The sequence below is a fragment of the Coloeus monedula genome, assembly GCF_965178545.1.
Source record: "Coloeus monedula genome assembly, chromosome: Z".
In the NCBI taxonomy this organism is placed as follows: Eukaryota; Metazoa; Chordata; class Aves; order Passeriformes; family Corvidae; genus Coloeus; species Coloeus monedula.
The window spans coordinates 59,707,385-59,726,052 of record NC_138822.1 but is presented as its reverse complement, the minus strand read 5'-3'; the positions used below and the strand labels follow the sequence as shown (position 1 = coordinate 59,726,052).

Here is an 18,668-nt window from a genome sequence, read left to right as displayed (position 1 = left end):
AAATGTATTCATTTAAATGTATTCATGAAAAATAATTCATCATCGTTGCTCTCTACAGAGAGCCATTAGCTTTTGTTATATTTTGGGAGACTATATGCAGCATCTGTGGAATTTCTTTTCCCTTCATATTGGTAAAGATGTTGTGGAAATGAAAGAAAGGATCGTGTGCTTAGCCTTTTTTTTTTCCTCTATACATTTGCTTGTGAACACTATTAAAGAGAAAATAACAGGTTAGAGAAACCCTTGTCCTGAATCAGTGCAGCTGTTTTTGCAGTGTATGAATGAGACAGATACCTGACGGCCAGAACTGATGTATTTGCGTCAGCAGCATAACTATTAACTCTGAGTGGTGCCATCAATTTCTCAGGTGTGACACACTGATGAGTGGCTTCACCGTGACCAGCCTGGCCCATCTCACCAGGTCTTCTAGGCTTTTTCAGCCTCCAAAGTTGAAACTTTTGTCCGGTGCATGTTTACTAATGAGTGCGTTTTTGTGTGTGAATGGGCCCATCTGTCTTGGTGTGAAGCCTTGGAGCTGCTGTGGGTGGGGATGGGGAAGGGGATGGAGAAGGGGATGATGGAGAAGGAGCAGTGCACAGACCTCCACTTTCCCCTCTCTGCAAAGCCCGGATAAACAACAGTCCCACTTGCTGGCACGGCTGGAGCTTCTGCTGCCAGCACTGATCTCATACCTTGGCTGTGCAGACATTTAAGTGCACCCAGGAGCAGAATAATGAGCCAGTGCGTGGCAGAGCATGCTTGTATCTGTGTGGATATGGCTATAGATGTACAACCCCCTGAGGATTATACTGTTGTAAGTCACTGTCCATCATTCCTCCTGCAATGAGATTGATTCCCTCATCTATTCTTGCCTGCTCACAGGAACATCCTTGTTGATGGAACAAGGCATTAAAATTTCAAAGCCTCATCTTGTCTTATGGCTTTAATTAGTCTTACAGCTTTAGCTCAGCTTCTTGGGTAATTTCATCAGCCTGCTACTTCATAGATACATAAAATCACAGAATGGTTTGGGTTGGAAGGGACCTCAAACAAGATCTCATTCCACGTTCTGCCATGGGCAGAGACACCTTCCACTATCTCAGGTTGCTCCCAGCCCTGTCCAACCTGGCCTTCTACACTTCCAGGAATAGGGCAACCACAGCTTCTCTGGTCAACCTGTGCCAGGGCCTCACCACCCTCACAGGGGACAATTTATTCCCAGTATTCCCTCTAACCCTGCCCTCTGGCAGTTTGAAGCCATTTCCTCTTGTCCTGTCAGTAAGAAGTCCCTCTCCAGCTCTGTTGGAGTCCCTTTAGGTACTGCAAGGCTACCACAAAGTCTCCCCAGAACCTTCTCTTTTTCCTTGCCAATTCTAGTTCTTGCCTCCAGTAAGCTTCCCAAAAAGAGAGGTGGAATAACCTAACCATCAAACGTGAGAGAAAATAAAATAATTTCATTAAATTATTCTTAAATATACTACAAAGATACCGCTACTGGAGTGTGATAGTACTGCTAAAGATCTAAGGAGCAGTTCTTGCAACAAAGCACATGAGAAATAAATAAAGCTGAAATGAGCAAATGACACACTTTGGACTCATTGTTCAAACTGAAGTGACTCTGATAAAGCTTTGATGCAGTTATCACAGATTGTCAGTGTGAAAGTCAGCTCCCATTTATTGATGCAGCATCAAGAAAATTCATTCAGCTGTCAGACTTGAGGATCTGGCCCTTCACCTTCTGCAATTTGTGCAGGCTGTCTTTCTGTACAGATCTGTCAATAGCCCCTCTGAATCGGCGCTGCTCAGATACTGCCAGTGTGTCTGCACAATTACAAGTGCAATACCCAGCACTTGTAATTCCTGAAGATTCACACTGGAGATTCCTAGCTTAAGAAGTGTAGTCACAGTCGCTTATCTGTTTCCTAAAGTTACTGAGTAAAGGAGTTTTCACTTGAAGTCCCTGGCATGAGTTTCACTGGTGCTGCTCACAGCGCATGCAAATGCTCAGCAGCCGCAGCTGCTTGCGTATAAAACGAAGTGTTGTTAAAATGCTTCTCCTGCATGGTTCCCATCATTTATTTTGATTCATGTTCTGTCATTACAAAAAATACAGAACACGCAAATCAGCTGCAAAGGTAAGCCACTAACTCCATGAGGTGGTGAAGTCGTACATTTAAATGCTGCTGAATCTCTCTCAGGTACCTGCTCCTAACACAACCACAGGACAGGTACAGAGGGCCTGTTCTGCCCTCCTGGGCGTGCTTATTTCTACTGTGCGAGTCAGGGAACACCTTGCATGAGTTCCACCAGTCTCATTCCACCTTCAGAAAATTAATCTAATTCATTATTCCATAACTTCAGTTACTCCCAGAGCACCTGCTTTGCAGCATTTTCATGCCCAGGTCATGCTGTATTAGCAACATGGGGCCAAATTCATGAGAACTTCACAGGATTATTCCACCTGAGAACTTGTCTCCCTCAGTTTTGGCATTTTTGTGAACTGCTAACAGTCTTTTTCTGACAACTCCTAAAAAAATTTTCATGCAGGCCCATCTACACATGTGGAATGATTTTACTGTTGCTGTCACAGTGATGGCTTCAGCCTGTACACCCAGCAAGGCTTGTAAAGAAGTTGCACAATTTTTTACAGAGACTGAGGGAGATAAAAGTAAGAGAGAGATAAAACCCAAACAAGTTTATGGGCACATAAACCTTCCCTTAGTGCTACAGATTGCCTGCTCCCATAAACTTTGTCTTGATAGTGTTTACATACGCAAACAGGGAAGCTACACCATCAGACAGGAGGCATGGGTTAGGAGGGAAGGTGTGGGCAAACAGAGGCAGATACCACTGCTTAGTGGAGCTGTGGTGTCCTCTAACACTGGACTAAATGGTAAAGGGTTTAAAAAATGAAAAGTGCATTTATACTTTGTACACATTTATATTTATAAACACCTATCTGCCTTTTTAGGCATGATTTCCAGACCCAGGCTAACATATGTACAGATCATCTGCTTCTGAGACTATTGTCTGTAGCATCTTTCTCCAAACTCAACCTACACAAAAGAGGCTGAAAAGAAGAACTGTGAAGCTGCCTCAGAGAAGGCTCACACACACAACCACACTCAAAACTAAAGCACGTATTTTCATCAATCTACTTTTGCAAAGGGCAAAATTTGATATGACCCTGAGACTTAAACAGTCCAGAATTTTAACTGTTGAAACCCCATCAAAAATCATCTGAAGCCATCAAGACAAAGGGTAGACACTGGACGGAAGTGTGCATGTACATACACTTGCAATTGATTTATCCTTTTCAAATCAATTTAGGGTTATTTTTTATCCTCTGTAACTATTGACAAACAGTTAACTCTACTTAAAAGTTTATGTCTTCCTTATTGAGGCTGAAATGACAGCCTTTATACTTCTTCCAACACTTACTTTCGTTCAATTCTCAGGGATAATGTGGAGTATTACATTCTGCTACAACAGCTGAATAGTCTGTCTTCTGAATGCCTCTTACTGAAAAAAAAATGCACATGAGTTTCCTTGCACCGTATTAGTAGCAATTTAACTCGGTTGTTTCTAATGGAACCACTGTGGTAAGGCTTTGTGCAGCCCCTGCCAAATGCAGAGCAGCTTTGCTGTTAGCAGCATGCAGTTCAGCTGGTCATGGTACTCACACTAAAAAGGATTTTGTGCTTCAAACACTTAATTCCTGCTGAGTTCCCAGATCCTTTATCCCTGTTGGTTTTGCCTCCTTGATGATGGCTTGCCAGAAGCTGAAATTCAACATGTAGGGAGGACAATTGCTAGCGAACATTGCCTTCCAGTACAAAGGAGATACGCAACTTTATTGTCAATATCTGGAATAATAAAAGCCTAGAATTCTCAATGCAAATGTGCAGTGCAAAACTGGCACACTTCATGAGATCTGCTTCAATGGCAGAGTTGCACTTTCAAGAACATTACTTTTGCACATTTTTTTTAAAAAACCTGCTTTTTGGATGTTTATTTTTGTAAGAATTAAAACTGACTGTCCTAGAGCAACCATCTTTCACTTTCTTCCCTTACTTTATTCTGAAGTGTCTAACAGTGATTTACCAATGCCAAATTTGCATTTTTGAATCCAGATTGGTTCACTTGAGAGTGCTTGAAAGCTGTTGACAGCACTTCAGTAGCCCCTCTTATGTAAGCTAGATCTTACTGAGATTATAGCATTTTTCTTGGAAGGACATTTCATACATAATTTCCACTCTTCCATTTTCATATGTATTTTTGTCTAGGAAAGTGACAGCAGATCTGGTGAGTTCAGGTTAGAACTAACCTGTGTTTCATCAGTTTGTGAGGCAAAGGTAGCTGGAAAAATTACTGTTCTTGTATTCATTTTTTCTAGTAAGTAAAAATATGTCTTTCCTGAGGAGTTTTCGTGTGCATTAGATATGTGGGGGAGCATTCCCACATAATTTAGTTGCAAATTATGTGGCTGGTTCATTGTGCCATAGGATCTATGTGCTGTTAATGGTCCAGGTCTTCAATGACTTCCCCATCTACTCTCTTCAACATAAATTCATGGTTCAGCTGTCTGCTTCTGATTACCCTACTTTCTTCCTCCAACAGGTTTTTATCCAACACAACTTTTGATGGTCTCAGTGGCCACATTAAGGTGAAGGGCTCCTCCATTGTCAGCTCAGAAAATAACTTCTTCATCTGGAATCTGCAGCATGACCCTGTTGGCAACCCAATGTGGACGCGCCTGGGGAGCTGGCAAGAAGGGAAGATCATCATGGACTATGGGATATGGCCAGAACAAGCACAGAGACATAAAAGTCACATGCAACACCCCACCCGGCTGCACCTGAGGGTGGTGACTCTGATTGAGCATCCCTTTGTCTTCACAAGGGACGTAGATGATGAAGGTCTTTGCCCAGCAGGGCAGCTGTGCCTGGACCCGCTGACCAATGATTCAGGTGTGCTGGACAACCTGTTCGAAACCCTCCAAGGGGGCAATGACACCGTTCCCATTGAGCTGAAGAAGTGCTGCTATGGCTACTGCATTGACCTGCTGGAGAAGCTGGCTGAGGATATGAATTTTGATTTTGACTTGTACATTGTTGGGGATGGAAAATATGGTGCCTGGAAGAACGGTCACTGGACAGGGCTGGTGGGAGACCTTCTTGCTGGTACAGCTCACATGGCAGTGACATCGTTCAGCATCAACACTGCCCGAAGCCAAGTGATTGATTTCACCAGCCCTTTCTTTTCCACCAGCTTGGGGATCCTGGTGAGGACCAAAGACACTGCAGCTCCTATTGGAGCCTTTATGTGGCCACTTCACTGGACTATGTGGCTGGGGATATTTGTTGCTCTTCACATCACAGCTATATTCCTCACCTTGTATGAGTGGAAAAGTCCTTTTGGAATGACCCCTAAGGGAAGGAACAGGAACAAAGTCTTCTCTTTTTCCTCTGCCCTCAATGTCTGCTATGCGATCCTGTTTGGAAGAACAGCTGCTATCAAACCCCCAAAGTGCTGGACTGGAAGGTTTTTAATGAATCTCTGGGCTATTTTCTGCTTGTTTTGTCTGTCAACCTACACAGCCAACCTAGCTGCCGTCATGGTGGGAGAGAAGATCTATGAAGAGCTTTCTGGAATACATGACCCAAAGGTAAAACGTGTCTTTTGTTATTTACTCGGCCTTTTCTTCTTTCCACTCAGAATTCACTGCTGCATAATTTATGGTTTCTAACAAAATCAGAAAGCAATCTCAGTGGAAAAAAAGTGGTTGCACTACAATTAGTTACCACCTGGTGGCATTTCAGGGGAAAAGTTCAGTGAGAGAGGCCCTTTAAACACCCACAGGAGTGTAGGGGGAAGGATTTCAAAGATTGAAGGTGAGGAAAAAGGAGAAGTATTGTGGTGTTGTCCACTGCAGAGAAGAAAAGTGGTTTCTACATGCAGATGAAGGGTTTGAGTTCAGTTCCAAGTTCCCTTTGACTGGAGTTGTTTAAATCAGTTGGATGATTCCGGTCATTCTGAGATCTACTCAAACAAAACAACTGCACAGACCAAGACAAAACCTTTGATCCTCTCTAGGTAGGATTTTTCAAGCATTGGTCATAATGCTGCTGGCAAAGGTGTTTCTGGCAAAATTCCCCATGAATGCTAAATGAAACGTAGCAGAACTGAAATATTTTGGAAAATTCCGCCTTACACTTCAAAACAGTGGAATTCATTTTACAAGTAGTCAAGCATTTGATTTGCGGTGTTGTTTCTGCTAGCGAGCTGTCATGGGAGGAGATGAGCAGTGTTGTAGACAACCCATCTGCAAAGAGCTTGGACTTCTCAGAATTTCCTCCACCTGCTCTCTCCCCCTTCCCAAGGGGTCTTCAGTTGGGATTGGAGTCCAGTCCTTTTATAAGACTACTCTTAATTTACTTTCCACTATGTAGTGATCAGAAAAGCAGGGGGCAGAATTGCTTGTAGAGAGAATATAGGGCTGCAGGTGACACCAGAGCATCCTCTGCACTCAACAGTCACTCCAGGGGACACAGTGGCAACAGCAAATTTCCCTTGCTCCTATGGCACTTTCTGCAGTGAAGGTGTGATTTGTTACCCACAGTTTTGTACTCGTGACCTAACTGCTGATACAGAAACCATCCACCATGTGCTTGTCTCAAGGGGCTGAACTGATGGCTTATTGTGCCACTGTAAAAAAGTAATTCTAATAACACAAGAATGGGGCATACACTTTGCTTTTTGTAAACTGTGTGAATAAATGGTACATTTGTCCCTCCAGACATCAAAGACCAAGCTCCATCTGTTACATTACTGAAACCTTGCAGTCAGACTAATGGCCATTCAGTTTTGACTTTGTGAGTGCAGTGCCTGACTCACTCCCTGCAATGCTAACTAGATGGTTTCTACCAAAAATGTTTTAAACAAAGAGCAACAGTTTCTGTGGCTGACCTGAGGTGGCCTAAAATTGATTTATGGCTTAAAGCAAATTGCTTCTAATAATCTGCCATTCCCCTCCCAGCAAAAGATATCATAAATATTTCTTGAATATCTTCATCAATATAAGGCACAAAAGTCTGGGAATCAGTATATATGTTTTCTTCAAAGCATTCTGAAGAAGCAGATGAGAGCTTTCAGCTGAATTTCCCCAGTTCCAGGGATATTTGTTACATTGTTGTATGAAGGCACAATGTTGGTTTGAAAATGAGGTTCGTCCTCTACTCTTTGCACGGCCATCTCCTCATCCATCAAATCAAATTGCATCAGATTACATCCTATTTTTCAGCATTATTATTGTGACCACATGTGGAGTTTTTAAAACAGGTATTGGGAAATTCCTGCAGCTCCAAGGAAATTAAATTGTTCCAAAGCTGTGCTGTTAAAGATTCGTGCAGAACATTGAAGCATGTCAGGTGCTGCAGACATGGATCTGGGTCCTGAGCAGAAACACCAAAGACTCCTGGTTAGTAACCTCAGTGATTCCTTTAAGTCACTGGGATTACTAGCCTTTCCTAGAAAAGCAGTTCCCTGTTTCATGGAATAAACCTAAGCTTCTGAGTAGTTACCAGTTCCCACTGTGGGAACAAGACAACATAGATTTTAGGGAAGAAGAAGAAGATTGCCTGCCATTACATGAGCTACAGAATAGTTCTGTGTATTTCATTCATGCATTTGCCTCCAAAGCGTCAGTCTGAAAGAGTAGTTGTAATAGAAAATGCAGTGGCTTAACCTTTTTTTCACACAAAGCCTGAGCTGTGTCTATTCAAAGTTCTCTCTAAGAGTTAAAGCTTAGGTTTAGGAAATGTTTGGGGCACAACAGTCGCAGAATTACAGGCACAACTTTTTTAGTTAAGTTACTTGAAGCATTTTTTATGTCGCTGAAAGATGTTATGCTTGGGTTTTTCTTCCCAAATATGTTTACCTCTTTCTTTTCAGTGGTGGAGACTCATTTCAAAAAGAAGGCAGCAGGAGGGAGAAATAACCTTTTTAATTTAAATATACTTTAAACATTCTTCTGCTGCTCTCGGTATGCATGTGCCCTTTGTACTGTGCTTTTGAAATTTATTTAAAAAACAAAGCCCAAAATAGAGGAGCAGACTTCTCGAGGTGATGTAAGGCATATAATTTCTTCAGGCTGTCAGCCATAAATGGCAAATCCCATCTGAGGTTGTGAACAGTCAGGAAGGACAGAATTAGAGCTATCGCAGTTGGACCTTTAAATGCACTAATGATATAGAAGAGAATATAGAAATATCATCAAGCTGCTGAAAGGAGGAACAGCCAGTGAGACAGGAACCAGAGCAGAAGGCAAGCAGTGAGAGGAAGGAGAATTAATTTACTGGAGTATGTCTTGAATTTGGGAAACTTGCTATGTATTTTCTGTGTGAGAATCTTAACCAGGGTAGGTCACTAAAGCCACAGTCGTGCAGTGTCCATCAAAGCTGGCTGCCCCCTTTCCTAGGTCCCATTTCAGGTGACCTTTTACAACAGGAGGTACAACAGGAGCCAATACGTTGTAGAGATATTGAAGCAATGTCCTGCCACCTTAAAATCTAATTCTTTTAAGAAAATTGGCAGTTTTGGGCCACAGCTGCCCCCTCCTCCTTCATTTTCTGACTGTACGGGTTTTAGACATCGTCTCTTGCCAGTGGAAACTGGCAAATACAGCTTTTGTGTCAACTGGAACATGGTCAGCCTCCTGTTTGAGGACAAGGGGGATAGCTACAGCATGAATGTTCTGGCTGCCCAGATGGAACGTTCATCTGTGTCCTGAATCCCTCTTAAGAAGCTCTCTACAGTATGTGGCAAAGAAGTTTAAAAGTGTTTCTGCAGACAGAGGAGATGGAGAAAAAACATTGTATTTGTATAATTTCACCTGCTTTTATCACTTCCCTCTGTGTCTGAATCACAGACGCTTATTTAAGTTTTTCTTCTAATGCCATCTTTCAGGATGCACAAAACTATTATAATATTTTTCTTTGTCAGAGTGCCTGGCAGACCAGATGCTCAACCAGAGCTTAGTTCTTTCTTTTATTCCTCCTCCAGGCATGCAGACCAGCAGCCTGCCTTGGGGCTGATCTGATCACAGAATCACAGAATGGTTTGGGTTGGAAGAGATATTAAAAATAACCTTGTTACACCCCCCTGCCATGGGCATGGACACCCTCCACCAGGTTGCTCAGTTATGTATAATTTACTCTTTGGTACAGCCACTCATAAGGCCTAGAAGTAAAACCTTTTTACTCTGCAAAACAACTCATGGCAAGTGGTTCTGCAGGATCTCCCCAGAGAGTGGGGGTTTTTTAGTGGCAAAGGGGACCTGAAACAGAGATTTGGCTTCCAGGTTTTTCATTCAAGAATATGTATTGGAGATGCACCATGAAGTCCTGAGTGTGTTGGGTAGTTCAGGTTATTTGAGGCAAAAGAATTCTGGAAGCCCATAGGGCAGAAGAAATATTTCAAACATGCCAAGATGGAAGCAGACAGCAGAAGCAGGAGAGGAGCTGGACAGATTTTCCATAAGGTAGTCCAACACCTGGCCTTTCTTTCTGCAAAAAGTGTTGTTCTTTCAACAATTTAATGAGCTTTTTGGACGCTTTCCGGACGTTGTGCCTTTCGTGACAGCTGTCAGCTTTTCTTTTCCTTCTTTAGCACACGCTTGAGTAGCCATGCCTGTTCATTTACTCTGGTTATGTTTTTACTTCTCTGCATCACTTTACCTTCAAAAACACCCCTAGACAGTGGGAAAGTTCCTTTCCATGTTATATTTTAACATAAAATATTGAACCTATTTAGCTTCATTTAACAAAAAAGGGTTACTCCTGAGGATCCCATCACCAACAATTTCACTGCATTGTCTCTCCTAACTTCACACGCCTGCAGTGAAGAGATAAGATATTATTTACACAGTCTACTATGCTTTTACAGCTACAGTTTGTACAGGTAGGCTGCTGTAAAGGCACTGGCTTCAGGATACCTAAACCATTCCCTGGAAGTGCCTCCTTCTCTCTGCCATGAATGACTGTGTTTCAAAACACCAAAAAAAAAAAAAAAAAAAAGTGCCCCAGAGAAGACATCGACAGTCACTCTGGCAAGTTCCACCCAGCAAGTCCTTTCAACATCCTCGGTGTGCAGTGGGATTAGTCCTCAGAAATCTCTGCTCTTCTCCTAATTCAGTGTCTGAGGACTTGCTCTTATGAGCTGCCCACCTTTTTATTACAAAACTAAGCACTTTGAGTGATCCAGGCAAGATATTTGTGAGGTTTTGTTACTCAGGAATTCAGTGTGTACAACCACCCAGATATTTGTATCTAGATATGTAAAATGTGAGGGTGCAAGCTCTCATTTCTGATTTATGAGCATCTCAGTTAATTTAGAGGCCTTATGGCCCTTACTATATCAGTTGAATACTTTGTGTTACTTGTATTAAAACTGTCCAGAAAAACAACTGGCAAGTAACTGCAGATGAGCCTTAGCAACACCAAATCACAGAAAAAGAAAGATCAAGCCACTCTGTAGGCCTATTTCATCATTAAAGGCATGATTGAAATACTCCTGCTCTTAATGATATTTTCCATTGAGTTCAGCAGTTTTTAGAGTGAGGCCTTAACTGTTGTGTGTTTATTGGTAAATTTTCTTCCTGAAAAAGGAATTTTTGTAGGAATTACACTAAAAGAAATTACTGCTGTGGTCTTTCACTGCAGCAGCCTGATATGAATCATTGTAAGGGATGCCACTTGAACTGCTATGTGCTAAATAGATAATGAAGTAGCATTTATTTAAATATGCATTAAATGTATTAAGTTGTATAGCAAAAAAAAAGTAACAAACTCAGTGTAGTTTAAAGAAATCTTACTGCTGCCATAGGGTTTAGTATTTGTACAGGACTGCAGGGTTCTTTTTACAATTAAAAGAAGAAACTACAGAGACTTTGTTTCTGTGAAGGAAGTTACTGGGCACAGGAAGGTTGTGATTGACAAGATCACAGCCTGCTAATTAGTATGTGGTGCTTTTCTGAGTATTAATGAGTCAGTGAAGGATTTGAACTCAAGAGGACTTTCAGTGTCACAGAGAGCAGAGTAAAAAACTCTCAGACAAAGACAAAATTGAGTATCAAGCTCCAGCCACAATAAAGAATTGCAGAGCTGTCTCATACAGGAATGAAAGGCACCTGCAATTTATGGAGATGAAATCTTTCCTTCTTTAGCTTCCCCATCACTTCATTAAAGATTTCTTGTTAAAGCTGCAGCTTTGGAGGCTCAGAATCTGTCCAGCTCAAATCTGCATTGTTCTGATACCCATTTTATCAGAAAATGCACTGCAGTGTTCTGCAAATCAAGTTTCCTTTCCCAATGAAATGTGCTTTTTTATGACCTCTTGCCAACGTTTATCTTTCTATTATCTTTGCATATTAACCCTTACTGCTCAAGGTCTTCACCTACACACAATGTCTCAATCTGTCACCGACTGCCCTGGCCACTCCTCACCTCACCTGGTTGTTTGATCCAAAGAATTTAGGGGTAGGCGTGGAAGAGAGGAAGTCCTGCTGCCTTCATTCCATGTGAGGCAGGTCGTGAAGGTTGTTCTTCAAGCACCAGAAGGAATTAACGTGTTTTAGCATTTTCCCATCTATATGGTTGTCATTTTCTTACTCTCAAGCTGCACAAACCTAAATACTAAATGTCATAGCCTTTCTTAAAAAAAAGGAAAGTGAGCCCACCACCAGAAATAGCAACTGCATCGTAGGTGGTGTTCAGACCCTTGCAAGAAATAATGCAAGTGGAGAATTACAGAAGTTACTGAAGTAACTGGTGAAGAGTGGCAGAGAACAGTGAAGATGCATAAGATGATGTTAGTACCTGACAGGTGGAAGGCCATCATGCAGCTGACTTGGCAGCATGGAGGGTGTCTATTATTGTTCACAAAAGTCACAGCAATTGTGATCCAGAGAGACCAGAATGCTACTGTGGCTCACCTTCCTGGAGACAGAAGTCCTGCACTGATCCAAGGGGCTTCAGGGATGACAGGGGTCCAAGCCCTCTGGAAGAAGTTGTGGTTTTCATTGAGTGCATTAGGATTTGACTGAACACCAGGTGAAGTCAAATATTAATGTCTGTATACACTTCACTGTGCAAGAGGCCCAAGTATCCAAATGTGGCCATAATTTTTCATTTACACTTCATGCTTAACGCATTCCTCACTGATTCCAAGACGGACAAATCCCTTTCTGTTTCCATGTTGGATCCATCAGTAACACAGGACTCCCTGTGATTTACCTTCATTTGATGCTCTTGAACCCAAAGCGAATAGCAAATAACATGTTGAAGAAATCAGGGCTGTGCAGGTAGACAGTCCCACCACCTACAGCTGGAAACCTCTTCATCCTGGTGACTAATGACCCCTTTACAACACAAAGCTACTGTTTGCTCCTGGAAAGCACAGAGCACTATTCCTGCCTTACAGGTTTAGGCAGAGCATTATTTTTAGCCCTGGTACCCAGGGGGCAGTTGCCACATGGCCAGAGGGTGTGAGAACTGACCTTCAACCGGCAACAGCTGGAGCAGAAGAAATTTGTAAGAAAAAGGATTTTAAAGATGATGGTTTTGAAGGTGGGAGCACTACCTACACTTCAAGCTGCTGCCGCATGAGGTTTCCTCCCTGAGCCCTCAGAGGCTCGTAGAGATCTGTGATAGCTTTTCATCCAGAGACCCAAGACTCGGGATGGAAGGACGAGAGAGAGTCTCTAATCAGAAATCTTCTGTATCTCTTTGGTAGCTTGAACATGTTCTCAGCCACACAGCTCTCCTTCCCTTGCATGTAATTTGAAAAGGATTTCACCTGCCTGACAGCAGCATTAGCCCTGTTTTACAGGGAGCAAGCAGAAGAACATGCTGGATGAAGTGATTCCATCTGGAACAATTTTACAGCTGCTTTGTGCTGCTGAAGTGGAATTAGAAGCAGTGATCTGTGGACTTTTGGGAATAACATCCCTTCTTTCCCCTCAGTCTATCAATTTTTCCTACAATTATTTACACTTTCTACCTTACAGTTCTCATCTCTCCCAGAATAAATCACAGCTCAAAGATCCCTCTGTCCAGAAAACACTTAGAATGCTATTAAGAAACAGGGATAAACACACCTGCATGTTCAGAGTGCTCTTTTTATGGAGTTTTTTGCACTGCCTAGCAACTCAATCATCAGAGCAATCCTCAGAAATTAACCACAGATCTGAGTCTTCAGTCTCGTCCCTGAGTTGAACAGCTTTTCCAACACACAAAGGAGCAGAGCAGGTCTTAAGTTTAATTATTAGCACTCACACAGGGACCATCAACACAAAGGTTCATATTTTTGAGCAGATTCCTAAGTCACAGTTTCCTTTCACGTATTCCCTTGTTGCAATGAAGAGAATAAGCTGTCAGCAGTGGACTGTGCACTTGTGTCCAGATTGAAGCTGCTCACTGACTTCAGTGCAGCTGTCAGGTTTTATGCCAACTAATGACCTTGCTGAGCTGGATTCAAAGTGACAGAATCTTAAGAAAACCTTATCCTGGCAAGGAAAGAATCGGCTCCACTGACACTTTCTGCAACAGAGAAGCAAAAGCGTTGGTTCAAATGTATTCTGCAAACACCCTCTCCTGGAGGCTCTGGGAACATCTCGGCTTCTGAAGCCTGAACACATAGGACAGTCCCTGATCAAAACCTCCACTTCCAGAAGCTGAGCTGTGAATTTTCATCTGCTAAAATCTGAATTAATGTGCTTCACTGTGAATAATTTTCTTTAATCTCATTCTGCACCCCATAAATATTCAGTTTTTGAAAACTCTTCAGATAAGTAGGGAAAGCCCATGAACAGTTTTACATTGGTTTGTGGTTGGGACTTTTTTTTATTACTATTATTTCGTTTGTGTTGTTCATTTTCCCCTGAAACTCTTTTTTAACACTTCCAATTGCTTATATTTTGTCACTGGGCTATGAGAAATCTATTAGTGGCTGGAAGATCCCCTAAATGTGTATGTTACATAAGGCAAAGTAAAATGCTATTGCTTTATGTGCCAGAGACAGAAGTGTCATTTTAAAACAGCACATTTCTAAAACCACTTCAGTTCTTCACCTAATGCTACCCTTCTCCAGTAGGTAGAAACTGAGCAGATTTTCAAGATCCTGCAGCAGTTCCCTGGCAGGGATCATGCTGGCAATTCTGCTGATACACCAGGTGCCCATTAAACACTGCACTTGCTGTTATACCGGGTAACCAGCACTGTCATGGGAGTGAGCTACTAAAACCTTTTGCACCAATGTTTTTCCTCAGAGCTTGTTGTAAAAGTTAGGAAAGCACTTTCAGACAGGTTCCTCCTTTCTATACCCTATTTAAATTAAAAAGCACCATTATAGGTGGTGGTAAAAGCTCATTAAAAAGCACATTAGCTCTGTCACTGCAATGAGTGGTCACTGGTGCTGCACTCAGCTACTGGATTGCCTTTTTCTCATTCCCCTCAAAAAAACAGAATGGGTGATGAAATGCGTCTCATGAGTTGAGATCATGATTAGAAGTGGAGTTCCCAAAGAATTTTTCCTCCAGTCCCATTTCAAGATGCACAGAATGGTTCTGAGCCAGACTCAGTGAGGCAGGTGCTGCACCCCATCAATCAGGTGCTGGGAAGGCATTTCCTAGATTTCGTAGTTACATCATCGCTTGTAGAAAATAGCCACAATTTCCCTTCACAGCAGTTGCTCTGCTTAGATGTTTCTTGTCTCCTCACAGGTCCCAGCAAGCTCAAACTCCGTGGGATCAGAAGGCAATATTGTATTGCCTACTTTTTTGGAGCTGAGACCATAATTTTTCTGTACTGAACACCTGGGGTTCTAACTGCAAAAGTCAATGGCAACCAACTGTGATGCAAACCTCAGAATGATACTAAACAAAATCAGGGCATCAAGGGGGGAAAGTCCTTGAGGCAAATCATTTGGCTTTGCAGCACTGAAAAGTCCTAAAAAGCCAGAACCTGCTAGAAAGACCTCAAAACCCCACAGTCCCACACCCTCGGTTGTGCCAGGGTTAACTGCTGGCAGTATCTCATGCATTTTCAGTTCTAAATCCCAACCTGTACTGGAGATTTCTGGGCCTGTTTCCTTTCAAGTTGGGATCTAGGTGTTCTCCCCAGCTGACAGCATTGAGTGCAATGGCAATGCATTACATAAAATGGAATGTGCCAAGTTATGCAAAAGCCCTGTCATTCAGGACTGTGTTTTCCTGTTTCTGCTGCTGTGGTTTCATCACATTGGTGTTTATCACATTGGTATTTTCATGCATAATTGGCACCCCAAGCCATGGATGTATGCAGATGCCCAATTCATCTCAACATCTTCCCAAATAAAACAAGTTCTCTGCTTCCCACTCAGCAGATGTTTTAACAGCAGCAGACAGAAACCAAGAAGATCTGAAAGTAAGGGGCCAAGGCAAAGGAACTGGTAGCTGCAGTGTTTGCTTTCAGGAGCAAGAAGCACAAACATCATTTGTCTGAGAGTACCATGTTATGCAAGGCACAGAAGACTCTGAGAAGTCCCAGAGCTTTTCCTGGCACTGTCAGAGAAGCTGGATGTACTGTAAAGCTCTTGAGTTCCTTAAACACTACATGGCCTCCCTGTCTCAGGGCTCAAGTGACCCAACAACCATTTCACCTCCTCAGGGCTTGGCGGCATTCACATTTCCCCTTGTTTTCTTACACTGTGTAAGAAAACATTGCCTCTTGTTTGTTTCCTTACCCATGGTACGTTTTCTTCAACAGTGAGACTTGTTCTTGGAAATACTGGGCACAATCCATGTGTCGTACAGTAGACACTGTCCTGAGAGGTCACAGGGACAGCAGTGTTCACAGGGACACCAGTTCCAGAAAGAATGCTTGCTTCCAAGGCTCCTTAGCCTTTCTCCTGTACCTTCATCCTCTACTTCCCAGCAGCACGTCCTAGTTCTCCCTCCCAAGATTGCTGCCTTCACAGGAGATGGGACATCCTCCTGAGCCATCCATCCCTGTCCTGTGCAGCGAGATCCTCTAGTCTTGGCATTCCACAGCCCTGAACCTGTGAAATCCAAGCACTCAGTGCTCAGACCCCTCTGGCTCCGTGTCCCACTCATCTCTTGAGTCTGCCCCAAATGCTAAACCAGGTCCAAATGGGATGCCACCATGTGCACCATCACAACTTCATGTACAACAGCTTCCTCACAGTAGAGTGTGGAGATGGTTCTAAAACTTTGGGGTGCACCTAAAGAATGGCCATTCGTGGTATACGCCATAGCTTCAGGTGTAAAACTCAGTTCATCAATACGAAATCCATGATCTCCAGTACTTGAGATGCAAAAATGATACTGTTAGCTGCTGGAGCTGTCACCATTTTTAGGAGAGCCGCTAACCAGCAGCACTAAATAGGTTTTTAACCCCTTTTAACTTTTAACAAATAAAATATTAAAATACATTAGCAGTTAATAGCTTTTAACACAGCTACTCAATTGTTATGTTCATACCCTTGTTGTTAGACTGCCCAGGCTATTGGTATTTCCCTGCTCAAGCTCACAGCCAGCTGCAGTTGGCTGTGGTGGCCTTCCCAGATAACACTCAAAGGGCTGGTGGCTTGATAAACACTAATGAGTCTTCAGAAGGGAAATCCAGGAAAAATTCCTTCACCGTAAGGGTTGTCAGGTGTTGGAACAGCATGCCCAGGGAAATGGTGAAGTTGCCATCCCTGGAGGGGTTTAAAAGACATGTAGATGTGGCTCTTGGGGACATATTTTAGTGATGGGCTCGGCAGTGCTGGGTTAGTGGTTGGGGTCTGATCTTAAGGGTCTTTTGAGTCTAAATGATTCTGTGGTTCAATGATCTGACAGTTAAAGAAATGTAAATGTCTTTATTTGAGATACTGCTATTTTGCAATATCTGTACCCATAACAATCTTCACATCTTGTTCAATGAATTGTCAAGCCAGGACTTCACTGTTGCCTCAAAACCTCCCTCCAGGTCTAAACAAACCTTGTTCTTTCCACTTCTTACAGTCACAGATGTCTGATTTTGGTGGGGCTTTGTAAGGCTATCTAAGCTGAGTGCCAAGAAAACTCATGTCTGGGGATGGATCTGCAGCTATTACATTCATTTATTTTTAATCGTACTTGAGTCACCAGTAAACCTCCAGGTGTTCTGGATATAAAAATTGTCAACATTTCCTAGCCCTTTACCTGCCTTTTGCTCTGGCAATAACTGAGCTTTGAATGGAGAAACACAGTATATACACAGAAGCAGAGAACCTACATAGTAGAAATTACTCTAATTTCAACAGCTCTTTCTTCCAATAAGCTGGTCTTTATATTCCCGTTACTGGTATAAATATAAGTAACTGCATCCCTTGAATTACAAGTTTAAAAGAAAATATGTAGAATCCATTCTTGGTTCTTCAAATGCTGATTTTTCAGACTTCATGATTTCTCTGAAGCCCTGGGCATTAAGATTCTGTTATTGGTTTATAGAAAACAGAAAGACTCTTTCAGTATAGAGCTTTCAAAACGTAAGAAACACAAGAGAAAGAGAGCATGAAAAACAGAAAAGATTAGAAAAAAGAGACAGCTAAGAAGGCAAGATTCACAGTAAGACTATGGCATTTACCTATCCTGTCAGGACACAGATATTTGTGGTTTTTCATCTTGTCACATAATCTTCCCAGGAGAGGACTACAGAAGGTAAGAAAGCAATGACAAGTGATGAGTCTTGTTTCCATCCTCAAGTTTTTTGTCTTCTGTTGAAGCAAGTAACCCTTAGCAGTCTTAGAAAATCGTCAGTGAAATGCTGTTGGCAGCATTTTGCCCTGTCAATCCACAGAGCTGCAAGCAGACCTTTTCCTCCTGTGGATAAGCAGCAGTAAGAAGAGAACAGAAGTCCTTGAAAGACGGAGAGGATTAAAACAATTATTAACATTTATCCTTCGTAAAAGGAGTTCATCAAATACAAAGCTGCAGCCACGTAATGATGCTTAAGAAAAAGCAAAGATTACCAGAAGCAGATAGAGCACTGGATGCAAGGGATTGCTGAAGAACTCCCTTACACAGGCTTCCCAAGACTTCCCACCAGGCATCTGGTGTTGCTAGAGACAAGATATTAAGCCAGATGGACTTTTGGTCTGATAAACATTCCAGTGTTGTCATCATTTGGGGTGAAATTTGACAGGATGCCCAACACAAAGCAAAGTGTGGGCAGTCCTCAGCAAAGGATTTAGGATAGAAAATTGCATGGAGGTTCAGTTTACTGTTTTTGTGCCAGCCTTTCTCATTCAGGCTTAAAAATTTAGCCAAATGCAGACATTGGTGACAGTCTGAGGGAGAGATGCTTTCCAGTGAAGTCAGACTTTGTCTGCACATCAGGTGTTACACTGCAGTTGGCATCACTAGGTGGGCCACAAATTTCTCAACAAACACCTAAGTTGACTTGGAAGATGCCAGTGTGGTTCAGTGTTGGGTCTTAATGGGGTTTCAAGTCTCTTCACTGAAACTGCCAAGAAATAAAACCTAAAACAATTCATCTTGACTGTGGTGATGATCTTCTTGGGACAGAGAAGATGAACCCTACTCCAAGTTCCTTCTTTAAGCAGGTCGTCTTCAGTGGCTCAAGATT

The 18,668-nt window shown here is 42.4% G+C and overlaps 1 protein-coding gene across 1 annotated transcript in view; it reads left to right on the top strand.

Moving 5' to 3' along the window:
• The window catches only part of GRIN3A (glutamate ionotropic receptor NMDA type subunit 3A), a gene marked incomplete at both ends in the record, with an annotated part of 66,748 nt that overhangs the window by 27,013 nt on the left and 21,067 nt on the right, over positions 1-18,668 (top strand). The window contains one exon of the mRNA XM_082300872.1: positions 4,621-5,668. Coding sequence (XP_082156998.1) covers positions 4,621-5,668 — 1,048 coding nt within the window. The remainder of the gene's footprint in view (positions 1-4,620; positions 5,669-18,668) is intronic.